General features: G+C 44.3%; 1 protein-coding gene across 2 annotated transcripts in view; it reads right to left on the bottom strand.

Annotated features, from left to right (window-relative positions):
* Nucleotides 1-18,853, bottom strand: part of LOC126354897 (basic salivary proline-rich protein 3-like) — a 102,655-nt gene that overhangs the window by 20,788 nt on the left and 63,014 nt on the right. The window contains exon 7 of one of the 2 annotated variants that reach the window (XM_050004955.1): nt 14,095-14,274. The exons of the other annotated variant lie outside the window; for it this stretch is intronic. Within the exon in view, the coding sequence (XP_049860912.1) occupies nt 14,095-14,274 (180 nt within the window). The remainder of the gene's footprint in view (nt 1-14,094; nt 14,275-18,853) is intronic. 2 annotated transcript variants of the gene reach the window in all.

The raw sequence follows: 18,853 nt of genomic DNA, 5'->3' as shown, positions 1-18,853 counted from the left end.
AAACGGGAGTAGGACTCGTAATGAATAGGAAGGTAGGGCAGAGGATGCGTTACTGTGAACAGTTCAGTGATAGGGTGGTTCTTATCAGGATCGACAAAAAACCAGCACCGACAACGATAGTGAGCCATGCACGGCTCGTGTTCATGCCATTAATTCATTGTCATCTTCTATTACCGTACTGCCGCCTCGTTTTCTTATTCCATATACTGGCGTCACCAACTTCCTACCTTACTTGCCCGTGAGTGGCAGCAGCAGCGCGTATCGATAAGTGCACTGTCGTACCATCGCTGGAGCGACCGACAGTATTTCCGGGTCGTCTTGTGTCTGGCAGTCAGTTGGAGACGTACCAGCAGTGCAGTCGGCACGCAGCAGCAGTGAAGTCGGGGACGGAGCGCCGGTGAGGCGCCGACAGCCAGTGCTCGCCGACCGCTGGAGACACACATGAACAGTCCGACGGAGGCAGATTGGAGCGGGACGACCGTTGGTTGGTCGTTCGGTTGGTCGTCTCATCGGCCGACGTATATTTGGTCCTTTCACCGTTTCCAGGCCTGGGTAGTTGGTCGGTTGGCGTGGAACGTGTCTGGTTGGGCCCGCTGGCGGCGTCCACGCCCAGTAGGAGTGTGAGGGGTTGTTCCCATTTGCTAAGAGGTCCATGGCTCACCGATCCCGGACACGAAAGTTGAGTCTTTACTTAATCTACCATCCAGCCACAATTGTTTACATTGTGTCGTTAGAATTCCCGCGAGCAACGACTGCAGAGTAGCGCAGTGGAAGTGTGCTGGGCCCGTAACCCAGAGGTCCATTTATCGTAACCACGCTCTGCTACCAGTGATATCCCCTGCTATACCCGCAAGACAGGACAGGTAGTTTAATATGTGGAAAGGGGCCAAAATGAGTGAAGTTCAGTTATACATGGCGATTTCGCGAACTGAAGATGAAGAGAGTTAGTTAGTTAGTTAGTTACGTGTTCCATTGATCAATAGCACGGAAAAACCGTTATGATGTGGAACGTGTCAAATGCACAAGAAATGCGCACAGGAAACAAGTGGTTTTTTTTCATGTATGAGGATATTGACGGGGTAACGCAATGTAAAGGGAGATGAAAATCTAATAATGAGGGGGCACTGGAATGCAGTTGTTGGAGAATGAGTAGCAGGAAAAATTACTGGAGAATATGGGCTAGGGTCAAGGAACGAGAGAGGAGGAAGACCAATTGAGTTCTGTAATAAATTTAAGCTAGTTTCTGTTCTGTAACAAGTTGCAGCTAGTAACAGCGAATACTCTGTTCAAGAATCACAAGAGGACGGAGTATACTTGGAAAAGGATGGGTGATATTGGAAGATTTCAGTTAGATTACATAATAGTCAGACAAAGTTTCCGATATCAGATACTGGATTCTAAGGTGTACCCAGGAGCAGACATAGATTCAGGTTACAGTGTAGTAGTGATGAAGAGTGGGTTGAAGTTTAAGATATTAGTCAGGAATAATCCACTTGAATTTCTCTAAGGCTATAAATGTGGCAATAGGGAATAGCTCAGTAGACGGCACAGTTGAAGAGGAATGGACATCTTTGTAAAGGGCAATCACAGAAGCTGGAAAGTAAAACGTAGTTACAAAGAAGATAACTGCGAAGAAATCATGGCTAACAGAAAACATACTTCAGCTGATCGATGAAAGAAGACAGTAGAAAAGTGTTCAACGAAATGCAGGAATACAGAAATACAAGTCGCTGAGGAATGAAATAAATAGGAAGTGCAGGGGAGCATTACAAACAGTATTGTAAGGTGCTTAAAAATGTTATCAGCGAGTCAAAAAGTATGTGGTATGCAAATAGAATAGCTAATTCACAGGGTAAAATTAAAGCCATAGGTCAGTTGTGAAGGAAGTGTCTGGTCATCAGCACAAGGTTGATGATATAAAGTCAGTTCGCAGTAATAATATTTCTGTTACTGATAAATCAGATATATGTACAGTATTTAACAACCATTTTCTGAGCATTGCTGGTGAATTAATTAAAAATTTAGTTTCTACAGGAAATCATATAAATTTCTTAGCCAATGCCTTTCCGAGATTCACGTCCGAAATACTCCTCTGTGATACAGACAAGAGGGAGATTGAGTCAATAATCAAATCACTGAAGAATAAGGACTCTCATGGTTATGATGGCGCGTCTAGCAGAATATTAAAGTACTATGCTGCACATGTTAGCCCTGTATTTAGCCATATTTGTAATTTTTCCATTAGGAATGGTCAGTTTCCTGAGCGATTAAAATACTCAGTAGTAAAGCCGCTTTATAAAAATGGTGAAAGGGATTATGTAGATGATTTTAGACCTATTTCTATACCATCAGTGATTGCAAAAGTTACTGAAAAGGCTTTGTATGTAAGGTTAATTGATTATTTTATATCACACGATTTGCTATCAATGTACAGTACGGCTTTAGAAGTCGTTTGACAACTGAAAATGCTATATTCTCTTTTCTCTGTCAGGTACTGGATGGGCTAAACAAAAAGTTTCGAACGCTTGGCGTATTTTTTGATTTAACAAAGTGTCGATCTCACAATATTGCTCCAGAAGTTGGACAATTACGGAATAAGGGGAGTAGCTCACAATTGGTTCACCTCTTACTTGAACAACAGGCAGCAAAAGGTCATTATTCACAATGTTGATAACGGCTGTGATGTGGGATCTGAGTGGGGTACTGTCAAGTGGGGGGGGGGGGGGGGGGGGTGCCCCAGGGATCAGTGTTGGGGCCGCTCCTGTTCCTTATTTATATAAATGATATGCCCTCTAGTATTATGGGTAACTCTAAAATATTTCTGTTTGCTGATGACACTATCTTGGTAGTAAAGGATGTTGTGTGCAACATTGACTCGGTTTCAAGTAGTGCAGTGCATGACCTCAGTTCATGGCTTGTAGAGAATAAACTAACGTTAAATCACAGTACGACTCAGTTTTTACAGTTTCTAACACACAATTCAACAAAACCTGACGTTTTAATCTCACAAAACGGGCATATGATTAGTGAAACTGAACAGTTCAGATTCCTACGTGTTCAGATAGATAGTAAGCTGTCGTGGAAAGCCCACGTTCAGGATCTTGTTCAAAGACTTCATACTGCCATTTTCACTATTCGAACGGTATCGAAAGTGAGTGATATTTCGACACGTAAATTAGTCTACTTTGCTTATTTTCATTCACTTATGTCGTATGGTGTTATGTTTTGGGGTAACTCTACCCATTCTAGAAGGATATTTTTTGCTCAGAAACGGGCGGTTCGGGCAATAAGTGGTGTGAGTTCACGAACCTCTTGTCGACCTCTGTTCACGAGTCTGGGTATTTTGACAGTGGCCTCTCAATATGTATATTCCTTATTGTCGTTTCTTGTTACCAATATTAGTTTATTTCCAACAATAAGCAACTTTCACTAGGTTAATACTCGGCAGAAATCAAACCTCCATTTGGATCGGACTTCCTTAACTCTTGTGCAAAAAGGTGTGCAGTATACTGCTGCATCCATTTTCAATAAGCTGCCACTCGAATTAAAAAATCTTAGCAGTAATCCACGCGCTTTCAAATCGAAACTGAAGAGTTTCCTCATGGGTCACTCATTCTATTCTGTCGAGAAGTTCCTTTTAAAAATTAAGCTGATTCTCATTGTGTTGCTGATAGCGTTTGCTTAAACTTATGGACTGATTTTCTTTCAGGTTCATGAACATTTATTTTTATCTGTTATTACTTTTATATTGTAAGTTCTTGTACTGACACGTTCCATGACCTTGGAGATTTGCTCCTCAATTTGGTCGTACGGAACTTGACATGTAAATAAAATTAAAAAAAATGGTAGCGAAACCTGTACTGTAGGAAAACCGTAACAGAAGAGAATCTAAGCATTTGAGATGCGGTGCTGCAGACGAGTGGTGAAAATTAGATGGACTGATACGGTTACGAATGAGGAGGTTCTGTGTGGAATCGGAGAGAAAAGGAATATGTGGTAAAGACTGAGAAGAAAAGGGCAGGATGATAGGACATCTGTTAAGACATCAGCGAATGACTTCCATGATACTAGAGGGAGCTGTAGAGAGAAGCCGGCCGAAGTGGCCGAGCGGTTCTAGGCACTGCAGTCTGGAACCGTGCGACCGCTACGGTCGCAGGTTCGAATCCTGCCTCGGGCATGGATGTGTGTGGTGTCTTTAGGTTAGTTAGGTTTAAGTAGTTCCAAGTTCTAGGGGACTGATGAACTCAGAAGTTAAGTCCCATAGTGCTCAGAGCCATTTGAACCATTTTTGTAGACAGAGATTGGAAGACATGCAACAAATAATTGATGGCGTAGGTTGGAAGTGCTACTCTGAGATGAAGATGTCGGCACAGGAGAGGAATTCATGGCCAGTCGCATCAGATCAGTCAGAAGGCTGATCACTAAAAAAACAGGTCTGAACAGTGCAATGCACGTTCCCTATTCTAAACATGAAATAGTGGTTGTTATGTTTGGCCACAGCGCACAATGAGAATAACAGATTAGATACGAAGGCTATATTTGTTTTCTTTTGTGAGTCACGTAAGCATGCGAAAACGGTGGGATGATTAAGGGATTCCGAAATAAAAGTAAAGACTAAGTACAACATATTTTTTTTATTTTTCTCCTCTGAATGAACGGAACTCACATAAAAATTGAGAGATATCAAAGCTGTCCAAGAACTCAATGGAAATTAGAGAGCCGGCCGCGGTGGCCGTGCGGTTATGGCGCTGCAGTCCGGAACCGCGGGATTGCTACGGTCGCAGGTTCGAATCCTGCCTCGGACATGGGTGTGTGATGTCCTTAGGTTAGTTAGGTTAGAGTAGTTCTAAGTTCTAGGGGACTTATGACCTAAGATGTTGAGTCCCATAGTGCTCAGAGCCATTTGAACCATTTGAAATTTGAGAAATTTACGATTACCCTGTGAGGAGGGGAGGGGGAGGAGGATTAGGGGGGGGGGGGTTCCAAATTTTATGGAAGACTACACACAGAAAACGAAACAAAATTTGCACATCGGTGAAGCTCGCAAATTCAACGAGACGATAACCGGTAAAATTTTTCAACTAGATAAAATAAGTTGCTGGCAGAAAAATCAGACTGCAAGCTGCTTAGAATGTATATTGTGGTACGGAAATTGTGACACGCTTCTTCGAAATCTGCTAGCAAGGGCCGATCACCACTAGACTTCGACCGGAAGACGAAATCCCACGAAATTTAGTTTAGAAGGCTGAACTGCACACTTCAAAAAAAAAAAAAAAAAAAAGTGGAAAGGGTGACTCTACGTTGTTACCAATGCGAAGAACAAGGATATCGCTAACTTCACATAAAAACAGGGGAACGCAGCAGAAGCTTCCCACATTAGATATACAAAACGCACCTTAACAAACAATATGTTAGTACCGTCATGTAGCATTGTCCCACCAATTGATCGGCCTCTTGGCGCCAACTAACTGCAGTGGTGGGGGCGACTGATTCAGTTGGATACCCCAAAAATTTGGAGCAAAAGCAATCAACTTTCACACGCTATATGGGCTTCCATGGTACTAGAGGGAGCTGCAGAAGGTAAACACTGTAGAGGTGTAGAGGAATACGGAGAGATGAATACATCCAGCAAATTGATGACGTAGGTTGCAAGTTCTAATCTGAGATGAAGAGGTTAGCGCAGGAGAGGAATTCGTGGCGGGCCGCATCAAACCAGTCAGAAGACAGATGACCAAAAAAAAAAAGGCGGCGTACATCACGCTGTCTTCTGATGTCCGTACAGGAATGGCTAAATATCACGCTCAAATAGTCTCTGGGCGCAGCGGTGGCGGCTTGGCGGTCCTTGCCGACAGCTAGTGCCGGTGCCGTCTGTCTGAAGAAAAAACTCAGACCGGACCGCTGCTCCAGTTCTGTGAAAAGTGCTCAGCTCCCTGGGGACGCTCATCACTCGTGCTGAGACTGGCCACATTCCAGCGACAAGCATGAGCTTGAGGCCACCCCGGTAGCCCCTTCCCAGCGAGAACATAACGCTGAACATTCCTCCCTAGCAAACATGCCCATTTCTCTCAATATGTTAACAGCAAAATAGTGGCATAAAATGAAAAGAATATTGCATAACTATATGTGACAGTCGTGTCAGAAGGTGATTTGTCAGCACTTCTGACGAGTCATCTCAGGACACGTAGAATGGAGTTGTGTTTCTTGCCACTTGCATATCAGCACTGACGGTTCAGACAATTATTGGAAATGATTGCTTGTGATCCTAAATTCGTGGAGATTTGCGGTTTGGTTTTGCGTTAATTCAGAAGGATAAATGCTTCGTACATCCGATCATAGTGCAAATTTCGCGGAGAATGGACCCTGAAATCAAATAATAGGGAACTTAATCTTGTTGTTAAGTTGTACTGCGAACTTTATTTTGGGTGTAAGCTTGGCGACCAGCACTGCGTGTGCTGTCCATTATGTTACATACTCATGATGGGCAGGTTAAAAAGATCACATCACAGGTCCATTCCTGTTCTCTTGGTTTGGTGGGAACCAGCGGACCACACTGCGGAATGCAAGATTTATGTGACAAAAATGTACAGCATCGCCTCGAAATCAAGGAAAACTCTGCCGTATCCTAATTTACTGTCCGCTATAGGGTCTTATGTCACAGTGAAGACTTGTCGAAGGGTCTTATGTCACAGTGAAGACTTGTCGATACCAGTAGCTGGTAACAATGTGACAGTGGATGAAGAAGAATACAGTGACTAACGCGCAAAAGACAGCGAAGAAAACAAAAATGTCGACCCTAGATTTCCAGTCCACTGTGAATCAAATGAGTCATACTTTTTGCCTCAGATTTATCTCAATGTTCTTGTTTATGGTTCAAATTCGTCGGTGCAACAGGCTGAGCTTTTAGCTTCATGATTAAAAAGATGGAATCTTCTTCATTGCAGTACCAAAATTTCATCATTAAAAAAATTGGAATCCTCTTCCTTGCCGTACCAAAGTGAGTGTCATGCTTTTTTGCTCAACATTTCTGAAAGGAAGGCGATTCGAGACACCATTTTAGTGTAAATGAGTAGCAATTCTTAACAGATTCCAGTCAACTTAGTCTGAAATTTTCCTCCTTTCCGAGTCTTTATCCAGTTTATCTGAAGGAGCCACTTGGAAACTTTAAACTGCTACTCACACTTATCCGGTATGAGACACGCAAGAGGCGTACATCTGTATATATGGGTGTAACAGCAAATTTCTCTGCTTGCAGCTCGGTTGCGCGAGGTACTGCTGAGTTCTATTAGGAATGGGACAGCAGTGAACAGTGGTTGTCAGGGATCGATGAATCAAAAATAAAGGAAGGAATATTTGCCTGACCAAAACTTGGATTTCTGATGAACATTTCCTTGATTTTATAATTGCATGGGCTTCCGCGGCCAGAGACAGTCGACATAAAAGTTTTCTGGGTATGGTACAGTCATAATGTACACTATAAAAATACTGCTGCTGGAAAAAAAACCAACGTTTCGACCACGGTTGCAGCGAACTTCTGCAGGGTCTACCATCAACTGTGGCCGAAACATTGGTTTCTTTCTCCAGCAGCCATAGTTTTATACATTATCACGCGGTACCACACCCAGAAAACTTTTATATCGATTTCCTTGATTTGTTGATTGATGTAAGGCCTGTGTGTCGTTGACAAGTGTTTACAAGAGATTTGTACACAGCCATAGGGCCACTATTTGACGCAGTACTGCACAAGAACTACAGAGATCATAGCACCTTACGGCATGCAACGTGTCATTTCTTGAATAATCATTTGTACTTCTTTCCGAGTTACATTGGCTCCACAAATGGCGAACGTAAAGACCTGTTCCACCATACATTTCTGACATGGAAAAGCGTTGTCAAGGCAGCGTTTTCTGTCTGCCGCTGGTCCTTACAAGGCAATGTTCCTGAGGCAAAGTACCGCAGGAAACATGGTGGACCTCCATAAAGTGAGTTATACACGTCGTCCCACTCTAAGACCATCGCGCAGTAAGAGCGGCGCATTGTAAGACGAGAGTAAATGTTCCAGGTTTCCAGCAGACGCAGCTATGCTGCGGTATGAATAACAGGTGCATCACAGCTTGAGGGTAAGTTGCAGGGCAACCGGAAATGTATTCCAAAGATGAATTACGCGCCACAGAACGATTCTTGTGAGCATATGTCTACGATTGTTCTCAGATTCATAACGAAATTCCGGCGGTATATGGACCAAATGCAACGTTTCGCAGAGTCAGAGTGAAATGGTGCCAGCTATTAGACCAAGACCGCAGAGACATTTTTGATGCTGACCCGACATAGTGTTCAGATCTTGCATAATGGTATTTCAGTCTTTTCTGTAAACTGAAAGAACATCTGGGAGAAAATGAAGGGGACGTTCACACAGCAGTTCTCAAAAATGGTTCAAATGGCTCTGAGCACTATGGGACTTAACGTCGGAGGTGATCAGTCCCCTAGAACTTAGAACTACTTAAACCTAACCAACATAAGGACATCACACACATCCATTCCAGAGGCAAGATTCGAACCTGAGACCGTAGCGGTCGCGCGGTTCCAGACTGTAGCTCCTAGAACCGCTCGGCCACCTCGGCCGGTCACAACAGTTCTCGAATCACTCCGTCACAAAGTAGTGGATTTCTGTCAACGAGAAATTGAACGATTGGTAGTATTTTACAACCATTGTTTACAGAGAAAAGGTGACCAGATTCAAAAATAGTGTCATGTGTCTGTCTCACTTTATTATTAGGTATTATCCTTGCTTTTCTATACTCTTGCATTGCCCGTTTCATCGATTCAGTATGTATTGGCTGATTTCTTTACGTTTGCATTTAGAAGGCTTCTTGCGAAATAGTGGCTTTTTGCGACATATGTACAGTTTGGTCCCAGTGCCCCTATCACTGTAATTTTATGCAACCCACTGGCCTTCAAAAAGCACGCGCGATACTTTCATATGCTCTCATTTGCTACAAGCGAGTCCTGCAGAAAAAATTAAGAGTGTCGTTTTGTAGGAAATTTAATTTAGTGGAATTTTGTACTGGGATACGTTTCCGGAGGAGGTCGCGGTTTTCGAGTTATTCAGGAAAAATGTACAAGAGTGATCTTCAAATGGACATCAACCCCACACTCAACCCTCACCAATTAGGATTTCTAGCACGTTGTTCGTGGCGTTCCCCCCTACCACAGTGCAAAGATTTCCGTCTACACCAACTAATCCCGCTATTCCACCTTTTTTGGTCTCTGTTGACAGGGCTCTTATGCTATCAGCATCGTCGCTTATTCCATTACGTTATTAGTTTAAACGTGCCTGTGAAGTTAAATATAGAAATCGATTTCTGTAATCGTTTCGCTAAAATCAATTACATTGATTGTCCGATCCGAACTTAAATGTTACAAGCACAGCAATATCGCGAGCAGAAGGCCTGGCGGAACAACGATGTGATTGTTTATTTTATGCTGTTAAAATTCACAAAATTGTTAAGTAAAAGGTACAATAATGACAGTTTCACAATACGTAAGTGCTCGAGTAAGCCGGCGGCGTGTCATGACCGGTCGAATGTGGGAAATAATCTGTGACGTCGCAAATTTTATGCAAGGGTAGGAGGGAGTGCCGTGGGCAATATACTAGAACTCCTGTGGGCTCTGTGAGAGTGTAGGTGCGTTTGAAGGGCACGTTTGTGCGGTTTTCTTGAACAACTCAAAAACTACGGCCTTTGCAGAAAATCTACCCCAGCACAAAATTTAACTAAATTAAATTTCCTATAATAAGGTTCTGTTCATTTTTTCTGTGAGACGAATAGTTTGCGCGTAGTAAGTGAGAGAATATGAAAATCTCGCACTTGGATTTTGAAGACCAGATATAACATTGCGGACTGCATAAAGCAACATCGGTGGGGGAGCTGAATGACTATGCATAATACGTAGTGCTACTTGTAAGTACCTCCGAGGATTCGGAAGACGACTCCACAAAAGCAACTGGATATATAGAAAACGAACACATATCAATAAATAGAGCATCTGTACTAGTTTTTAATTCAAATCACAGTTCCTAAATAGTGTCAGCCTTGTGAAATAGCAAACGTCAGTACATGCATACAATTCATTGAAGCTGCTGATATGAAGTGCTTGGGAAGACGCAACAGAAGACTGTCTTGGAAATCTGTTCAATGGTTTGCCTACCAGGAGGTGTGGACTAATTTGATGTGACAATACAGAGTGCATAATGTATGTCTACACGTTCTGACGCGCCTGACCCTTAGTGTAAATACACCACCGAGCCTATTAAGAATATAAATTTGGAGAAACGGCGATCCAATATACAAAATATGAGATAATCTATAAGTATTAACGAAGTGTTTGCGAAAAATAAATAGGACACATTTGTCTCAATGTAACCATAATGAATGCATGTAGAGTACAGCGTCATGTTTACGCTGATGAGCTGATGAGAACAATGAGACAGAGTAAGGAGGAGGCGAAACGAGGATCAGTAAACAGTCTACTCCTCTGTAATAGGACCAAGAGCGAGTTTGGCTACACCATGCGTCTAGCAACACTAACCCATGGCAAAGGTGCATGGACGTCATGTGACCAGATGCAATCCTGTGGCCGACCAAGCTGTAGTGATTAAACGTTCTAGCATCATCATCAGTTGAGCTACACTCCTGGAAATGCAAAAAAGAACACATTGACTCCGGTGTGTGAGACCCACCATACTTACTCCGGACACTGCGAGAGGGCTGTACAAGCAATGATCACTCGCACGGCACAGCGGACACACCAGGAACCGCGGTGTTGGCCGTCTAATGGCGCTAGCTGCGCAGCATTTGTGCACCGCCGCCGTCAGTGTCAGCCAGTTTGCCGTGGCATACGGAGCTCCATCGCAGTCTTTAACACTGGTAGCATGCCGCGACAGCGTGGACGTGAACCGTATGTGCAGTTGACGGACTTTGAGCGAGGGCGTATAGTGGGCATGCGGGAGGCCGGATGGACGTACCGCCGAATTGCTCAACACGTGGGGCGTGAGGTCTCCACAGTACATCGATGTTGCCGCCAGTGGTCGGCGGAAGGTGCACGTGCCCGTCGACCTGGGACCGGACCGCAGCGACGCACGGATGCACGCCAAGACCGTAGGATCCTACGCAGTGCCGTATGGGACCGCACCGCCACTTCCCAGCAAATTAGGGACACTGTTGCTCCTGGGGTATCGGCGAGGACCATTCGCAACCGTCTCCATGAAGCTGGGCTACGGTCCCGCACACCGTTAGGCCGTCTTCCGCTCACGCCCCAACATCGTGCAGCCCGCCTCCAGTGGTGTCGCGACAGGCGTGAATGGAGGGACGAATGGAGACGTGTCGTCTTCAGCGATGAGAGTCGCTTCTGCCTTGGTGCCAATGATAGACGTATGCGTGTTTGGCGCCGTGCAGGTGAGCGCCACAATCAGGACTGCATACGACCGAGGCACACAGGGCCAACACCCGGCATCATGGTGTGGGGAGCGATCTCCTACACTGGCCGTACACCACTGGTGATCGTCGAGGGGACACTGAATAGTGCACGGTACATCCAAACCGTCATCGAACCCATCGTTCTACCATTCCTAGACCGGCAAGGGAACTTGCTGTTCCAACAGGACAATGCACGTCCGCATGTATCCCGTGGCACCCAACGTGCTCTAGAAGGTGTAAGTCAACTACCCTGGCCAGTAAGATCTCCGGATCTGTCCCCCATTGAGAATGTTTAGGACTGGATGAAGCGTCGTCTCACGCGGTCTGCACGTCCAGCACGAACGCTGGTCCAACTGAGGCGCCAGGTGGAAATGGCATGGCAAGCCGTTCCACAGGACTACATCCAGCATCTCTACGATCGTCTCCATGGGAGAATAGCAGCCTGCATTGCTGCGAAAGGTGGATATACACTGTACTAGTGCCGACATTGTGCATGCTCTGTTGCCTGTGTGTATGTGCCTGTGGTTCTGTCAGTGTGATCATGTGATGTATCTGACCCCAGGAATGTGTCAATAAAGTTTCCCCTTCCTGGGACAATGAATTCACGGTGTTCTTATTTCAATTTCCAGGAGTGTATTTACACTGAGGGGCCAAAGGAACTGCTAGGCATGCCTAATATCGTGTAGGGACCCGGCGAGCTCGCAGAAGTGCCGTGGACTCGACTAATGTCTGAAGTAGTGCTGGAGAGAATTGACACCAGGAATCCTGCAGGGCTGTCCATAAATCCGTAAGGGTACGAGCCGGTGGAGACCTCTTCTGAACAGCACGTTGGAAAGCATTCCAGACATGTTCAATAATATTCATGTCGGGGGAGTTCGGTGCCCAGCGGAAGTGTTTAAGCTCAGAAGAATGTTCCTGGAGCCACTCTGTAGCAGTTCTAGATTTGTGGGGTGTCATACTGTCCTGCTGGAATTTCCCAAGTCTGTCGGAATGCACAGAGGACATGAATGGTTGCAGGTGGTCAAACAGGATGCTTACGTACATGTCACCTGTCAGTCGTATCTAGACGTATCAGGGGTCTCATATCACTTTCACTGCACACACCTCACACAATTACATAGCCTCCACCAGCTTGAACTGTCCCCTGTTGACATTCAGGGCCCATGGATTCATGAGATTTTCTCCGTACCCGTACACGTCCATCCACTCGATACAATTTGAAACGAGACTCGTCCGCCAAGGCACTATGTTTCCAGTCATCAACAGACCAATTTTGGGTATACGAGGGGGCCTTCGGCTCTGAAACGCCTTTCGATGATGTTTCGTTGAATAGTTCGCACGCTGACACTTGTAGATGGCCCAGCAATGAATTTTGCAGAAGTTTGGGGATGGGTCGCACTTTCATCCCTTTGAACGATTCTCTTCAGTCGTCGTTAGTCAAGTTTTTGCAGGATCGTTTTTCGGTCGCAGCGATGTCGGAGATTTGATGTTTTACCAGATTCCTGATATTTACGGTACTCTCGTGAAATCGTCATATGGGAGAGTCCCCACTTCATCGTTACCTCGAAAATGCAGTTTTCCATCTCTCGGGCGCCGACTATAACACCACATTCAAACTTACATACATCTTGATAACCTGCGATTGTGGCAGCAGTAACCGATCTAAGAACTGCTACAGACACTTCTTGTCATATATAGGCGTTGTCGACTGTAGCGCCGTATTCTGCTTGTTTACATAACTCTGTATTCTCTGTATTTGAATACTTATACCTATACCAGTTTCTTTGCTGCTTCAGTGTATTAACGCCTCGAGCAACATGGTACTCGTGTGTGTTACGTACCGTAGCTACAGAAGAATTTTACTACTGTGCTTTTATTTTGTTAAACACGATTTTCAGTATGGGCAGGTAGCAGCTATCCTCGACGAATCACAAACCTACCTACAGACAAATATATCCTTTCTCCATGCTTGCTAAACGCTTCAGAGTGCATCTACACTTCAAGGAATGTGATGTCATTCTCTCAGATTATTTTGTGGTAACGATGTGCTAAAACAAGGTAGCTCTTACACTAGCAGCAACTTACACTTTTAGCTGAGTGGCCTGGTCCTACACTGAAACTTAGCACTGAATATAGTGTGTGTACAGGCTCCCAAAAACAGCCTAACCATTCAGCCATCCTGTTCACTGAGGGTGTCAACCCATACCCACACCCCTGTGTTTGGCAGATGAGTTCACAGTAGGGCCTGTATTTTGGATGTGTCAGTTCCATCATTAAGTGCCTACCTGCTCACTTGATAGCCCACACTCCACCCATATAAGCACTCTCCAGCATATACACACAGTCGGATGGGCTGTGGCTAAGGTTGGCGAGCAACTCACTCAACCCTTGGTGGACCCTACCTGCCTCTACTGACAGAGTGTGGACTGGCAGGTGGTTGTCATGGTAAGTAGGTAGGTGCCAGTGGAACTGACGCACCCAAACCATAGACCTGACAGCATGCCCATCAGCCACACACAGGCAAGTGGATTGAGACTAACCCCCTTAATGGCAGGTTGGTGGACCAGTCATCCTGTGTGTGGAGGCCTGTTCCTTAGCTTTTTCCCAGTTTTCTTCGACCCACCTGGTGCCTGTTGGTCGAGCTGCCTGCGGCCTCTGCTGGGTGGGGGTCCCTTGGGACGTCCTGAATGGTTGCCAGGTGGAGGCCCCTTGGGAGGTCGTGAGTGGTTGCTGGCCCGCTTCTCCCTCAGTACTGCCACTGTCTGCCATGTGTTTTTCCACTGGCCATCATCATCCACAGCCTCTGTGCATAACAGGTACCATGCACCACTGTAGAACTTTAGTGTGTCTTTCAACAAAATTGTAACATAACAACAACATAGGTCTAGCACAGCTACTGCCAGCACAAGCTGTAACTATAACAGTTTATTTAGCATACAATGAAGAAAATTCTAGATGACTACTTAGAACAAATATATTTCTACACAGATACACACCATACCCCATGGGTTTATAACCCTATGTCTGGAATCCAATCAAAAGGAACTGTAGGCAACTTGTGGAGGTAATTCATTGTCACTATGAATGGTTTGAAGGACATTCAAATATTACATGATGTACAGTTTACTTCTCTTTGACGTAGTCACATTGAGTAGGAAACTTCAGTCCCTATTGTTGTGGTAATGCTCCTCATCTGCCCTGGTCCTGTTTAGATTCAACATGCACCAATGTGGGGGATAGATGAAACCTCCTCACCGCTCTCAGGGAGTTTTCTCCCGCCATTGATTGTTGCATGTTTAAATATCTTCGGTAGACTGACTTTTGTGCGGCATAATAGTTTTTAACCAGTCGGAAAGACAAATAATGCCTTTCAATTTTCCATGCGAAAACTCCTAAGGCTTTCTACGTAAAATAAACGTTATTAACACTGTATGCCTTTGCCCTGGAAGAATTTGACAGGTTCCGTTAATGAAGAGCTTTCTGAGGAAACTGTAAATGCGCATGCAGTGGTGGTTCGAAAGCTGGCGGTGGAAGACAAAATCTTGCTTGATAATCCTCAACATAGTCCTCCGATTTGTCTAATTTTATCACGCTATTTCGCAAAGCAACACATATGCCGGCTGATCTATGTTTAGCCGCGCGGTCTCAGGCGCCTTGCCACGGTCCGCACCCCTTCCCCAGACGGATCTTCGAGTCCTCCCTCACGCATAGGTGTGTGTGTTGTCCATAGCGTAAGTTAGTTTAAGTTAAATTAAGTAGTGTGTAATCCTAGGGACCGATGACCTCAGCAGTTGGGTCCCATAGCAATTTACCACAAATTTCTAAATTTTTTGATCTATGTTTAATCTCAGTTACTTGTAATGAGGCACTCGAAATTCTGAAAGCATTGTAATACCTGATGAGCCACGGCTTTCTTGTAACAACCCCGTCTGGAAGTCGCTGAGCACCTCTGTAACGGCCACGCTCTGGACCAAACGGTAGCGCAACAAATGGGGCAATTCTTTTTTTCCCTTTTTTCACTCTTCTCTTTAAATTCGCTATTGCTATTTGACGAAAGCCCTAGACAGAGACAACGACTCAAGAATACTATACGCGAGTATTTTGTTAGTGAATCTATTTACGAACGTTAAATTAAATTTATTTTAAGTTGAGGATCAGATACCGAGTTTTGCAAAAAGCGATGCTCATTAGTAGCACAATCTATCGGTTTACGTGTTCCGGTTTTCCTATTGTATAATTTTGCACTGCGTTCCTTACACAAATCAGTGAAGACATAACAGCAAATTATTACATAACAGTGGGAGACTTCGGTAAGCATCCACATCTACATCTATACAGATATTCCGCAAGTTACCGCACGGATGGTGGTGGAGGGTCACCGTACGGCGCGTGGCTGAGGGTACCTTGTACCACTACTAGTCATTTCCTTTCCAGTTCCACTCACAAATAGAGTGAAGGGAAAGCGACTGACTAAATGCTTCTCTATGAACCCTAATTTCTCGAAGCTTATCTTTGTGGTCATTACGCGCAGTGTATTTTGGCGGCAGCAGAATCGCCCGGCAGTCACCTTCAAATGTCGGTTCTCTAAACGTTCGCTACAGAGTTTCACGAAAAGAACGTCATCTTCGTTCCAGGGATTCCCATTCGAGTTCCCGAAGTATCTCCGCAACACTTACTTGTTGCTCGAACCTACCGGTAACAAATCTGGCAGCCGGCTGTGAATTGCTTCGCCCTGTCCGCCAAATAATTTATGTACCTAGAGAACAACAGCAGTCCTATCAAACTTCTCTGGGGCACTCCTGAAGATGTCCTTGTTTCCCGTCGAGTACAACATACTGGGATCTATTACATAAGAAGTCTTTTAGCCACTCATATATCTGTGAACGAATTTCATAATCTTGTACCTTCGTTAACAGCCTGCAATGGGGCACCGTGTCCAATTCTTTCCGAAAATCTAGAAATATGAAATCTGCCTGTTGCCCTTCATCCATAGTTCCCAGTATATCATGTCAGAAAAGGGCAAGCCGAGTTTCGCACGAGGGATGATTTCGCGGACATGAGCTGCTTAACTTCAAGGAAGTTTATTATTTCTGAGAATGTGTTCAAGGATTCTGCAACAAACAGAAGTTAGGAGTATTGGTCTGTAGTTTTGCGGGTCCCTTCTTTTACCCTTCTTATATAGTGGAGACATCTGCGCTTTTTCCAGTCGCTTAGGTCTTTGTGTCGGACGAGAGATTCACGAGAAATGTAGGCTGGGTAATGGGCTAATGCCGTAGAGTGCTCTTCTCATTGGGACTCCATCCGGACCTGGTGATATATTTGCTTTCAAATCTTTCAGTAGTTTCTTTACTCCAGGGATGCTTACTGCTATGTCGTCCATACGAGAGTCTGTTCGATGGTCAAATGACATTATGTTTGTACAGTTCTCATTAGTGAACGATGTCTTGAACGTGAAATTTAAAACTTCGGCTTTCTTTTTGTTATCTTCAACTGCCAAACCAGGCTGGTCAACAAGAGACTGAATGGAAGCCTTAGACCCAATTATCGAGTTTACATGCGACCAGTCTTGGAAACTACACATCCTGTAATGTGATTTTTGTTCAGTGTTTCGTATAGATAAATACGCAATGTTTGTTAACAGCTGCCTTGGGTAATCACTGTGGCACTGTTCGTAAAAATAATGAAAAAGAAGTATCATACAGCGACAACACAGTTTTATTTAGTATGACTGTTTACTATCGGATAAATAAACTTTATACAAGAATACAATGGCAGCCAGGCACATTTCCTTGTGCCTTTCTGTTAGCTCTTATGTGTTTTGCTTTCTCTATGTTTTAATTTCTTGATTATCTCTCTCCCCTCCTAATATGTTTTAGTGCACGTAAGAGTGCATCTGAGATAGAGTGACTGTTTGGTCATTTCGGATGCATACATGTGCAACAACTTTAGTTCATCTCTACATACGTTTGTTTTAATAACTGTAAGGGCGCTGATGACATCCCCGTTGGGCGACCATTAGATCCAATCACACGCACAAACACAATATTGTTGGAGTGTTCGTGGAAGACAGAATTCATTTCACAGTCCAGATGATACGCATCCCACGTATTAAGTAGGTTCAGTGTTACGTTATTGACTATAATAATTACACAAAAGTCTACACGTCGTACATCATCAGCTGCTTTCGACCGTGGTGGATATTATCAAAGTCATTAGTATGTGCAGATGTACCAGGAATGCGCACCTAATGTCAAACTTCAAATGCATCTGCATGAAAATATATGAGAAGTCATCACATATTGTGAGATTAATTTAGTCCAGACACTACACTCCCGAAGTCAGTCAATGAAAACGAACTTACAGATGTTAGGTGGCACTGGAATAACAAAACATTGGCTACAATTACCAACATTTTACAGGATATGAATCCCATTTGAAAGAAGTTATTAGGTGCATAATATCAGGAAAAATGTTTGGCATATGAAGGTGCATATTCTCTAACATGTGTAGGGTCTTTTAAGTCTATAAAAAAATGTTCTCAAAGAAACTCGTGTTGTAAAAGATAGGAACTTAATCTTAAGGACTTTCCTAGATTAAAGGTGAACAGCTGAGAAGGCCGAAGAAAAAAACGCGAGCGATGAAGGTGTAATTACAAGAAAACCAGATTCGTACTAATTTGCCGGTGACAAGAATGATGGCTTTTACTTTTAAATGGGAAACAATGGTTAGCGTAATTAGACGCTTTCTAGAAAGATGGAACTGAAGCAATCTACATTAGCGAACAAAAAAAAAATTTGGATTTGGATGATACACAGACTCACAGATCAACCATTGTAATGGCACTAGCGCATTAACTGAGGTTTTAAATAGATACCCACCCAAGCCATTCCGCAAGCTCTCTTCTAGCTTATAAGGCGGTATAAATAAGAAACCCATTACAAATCATCCAGAGATATGCTTAAACTACACTCCTGGAAATTGAAATAAGAACACCGTGAATTCATTGTCCCAGGAAGGGGAAACTTTATTGACACATTCCTGGTGTCAGATACATCACATGATCACAGTGACAGAACCACAGGCACATAGACACAGGCAACAGAGCATGCACAATGTCGGCACTAGTACAGTGTATATCCACCTTTCGCAGCAATGCAGGCTGCTATTCTCCCATGGAGACGATCGTAGAGATGCTGGATGTAGTCCTGTGGAACGGCTTGCCATGCCATTTCCACCTGGCGCCTCAGTTGGACCAGCGTTCGTGCTGGACGTGCAGACCGCGTGAGATGACGCTTCATCCAGTCCCAAACATGCTCAATGGGGGACAGATCCGGAGATCTTGCTGGCCAGGGTAGTTGACTTACACCTTCTAGAGCACGTTG

The sequence above is a fragment of the Schistocerca gregaria genome, chromosome 3 (assembly GCF_023897955.1).
Source record: "Schistocerca gregaria isolate iqSchGreg1 chromosome 3, iqSchGreg1.2, whole genome shotgun sequence".
In the NCBI taxonomy this organism is placed as follows: Eukaryota; Metazoa; Arthropoda; class Insecta; order Orthoptera; family Acrididae; genus Schistocerca; species Schistocerca gregaria.
Note: the sequence above shows the minus strand (reverse complement) of the source record. Positions and strands in the feature narration are given on the sequence as shown.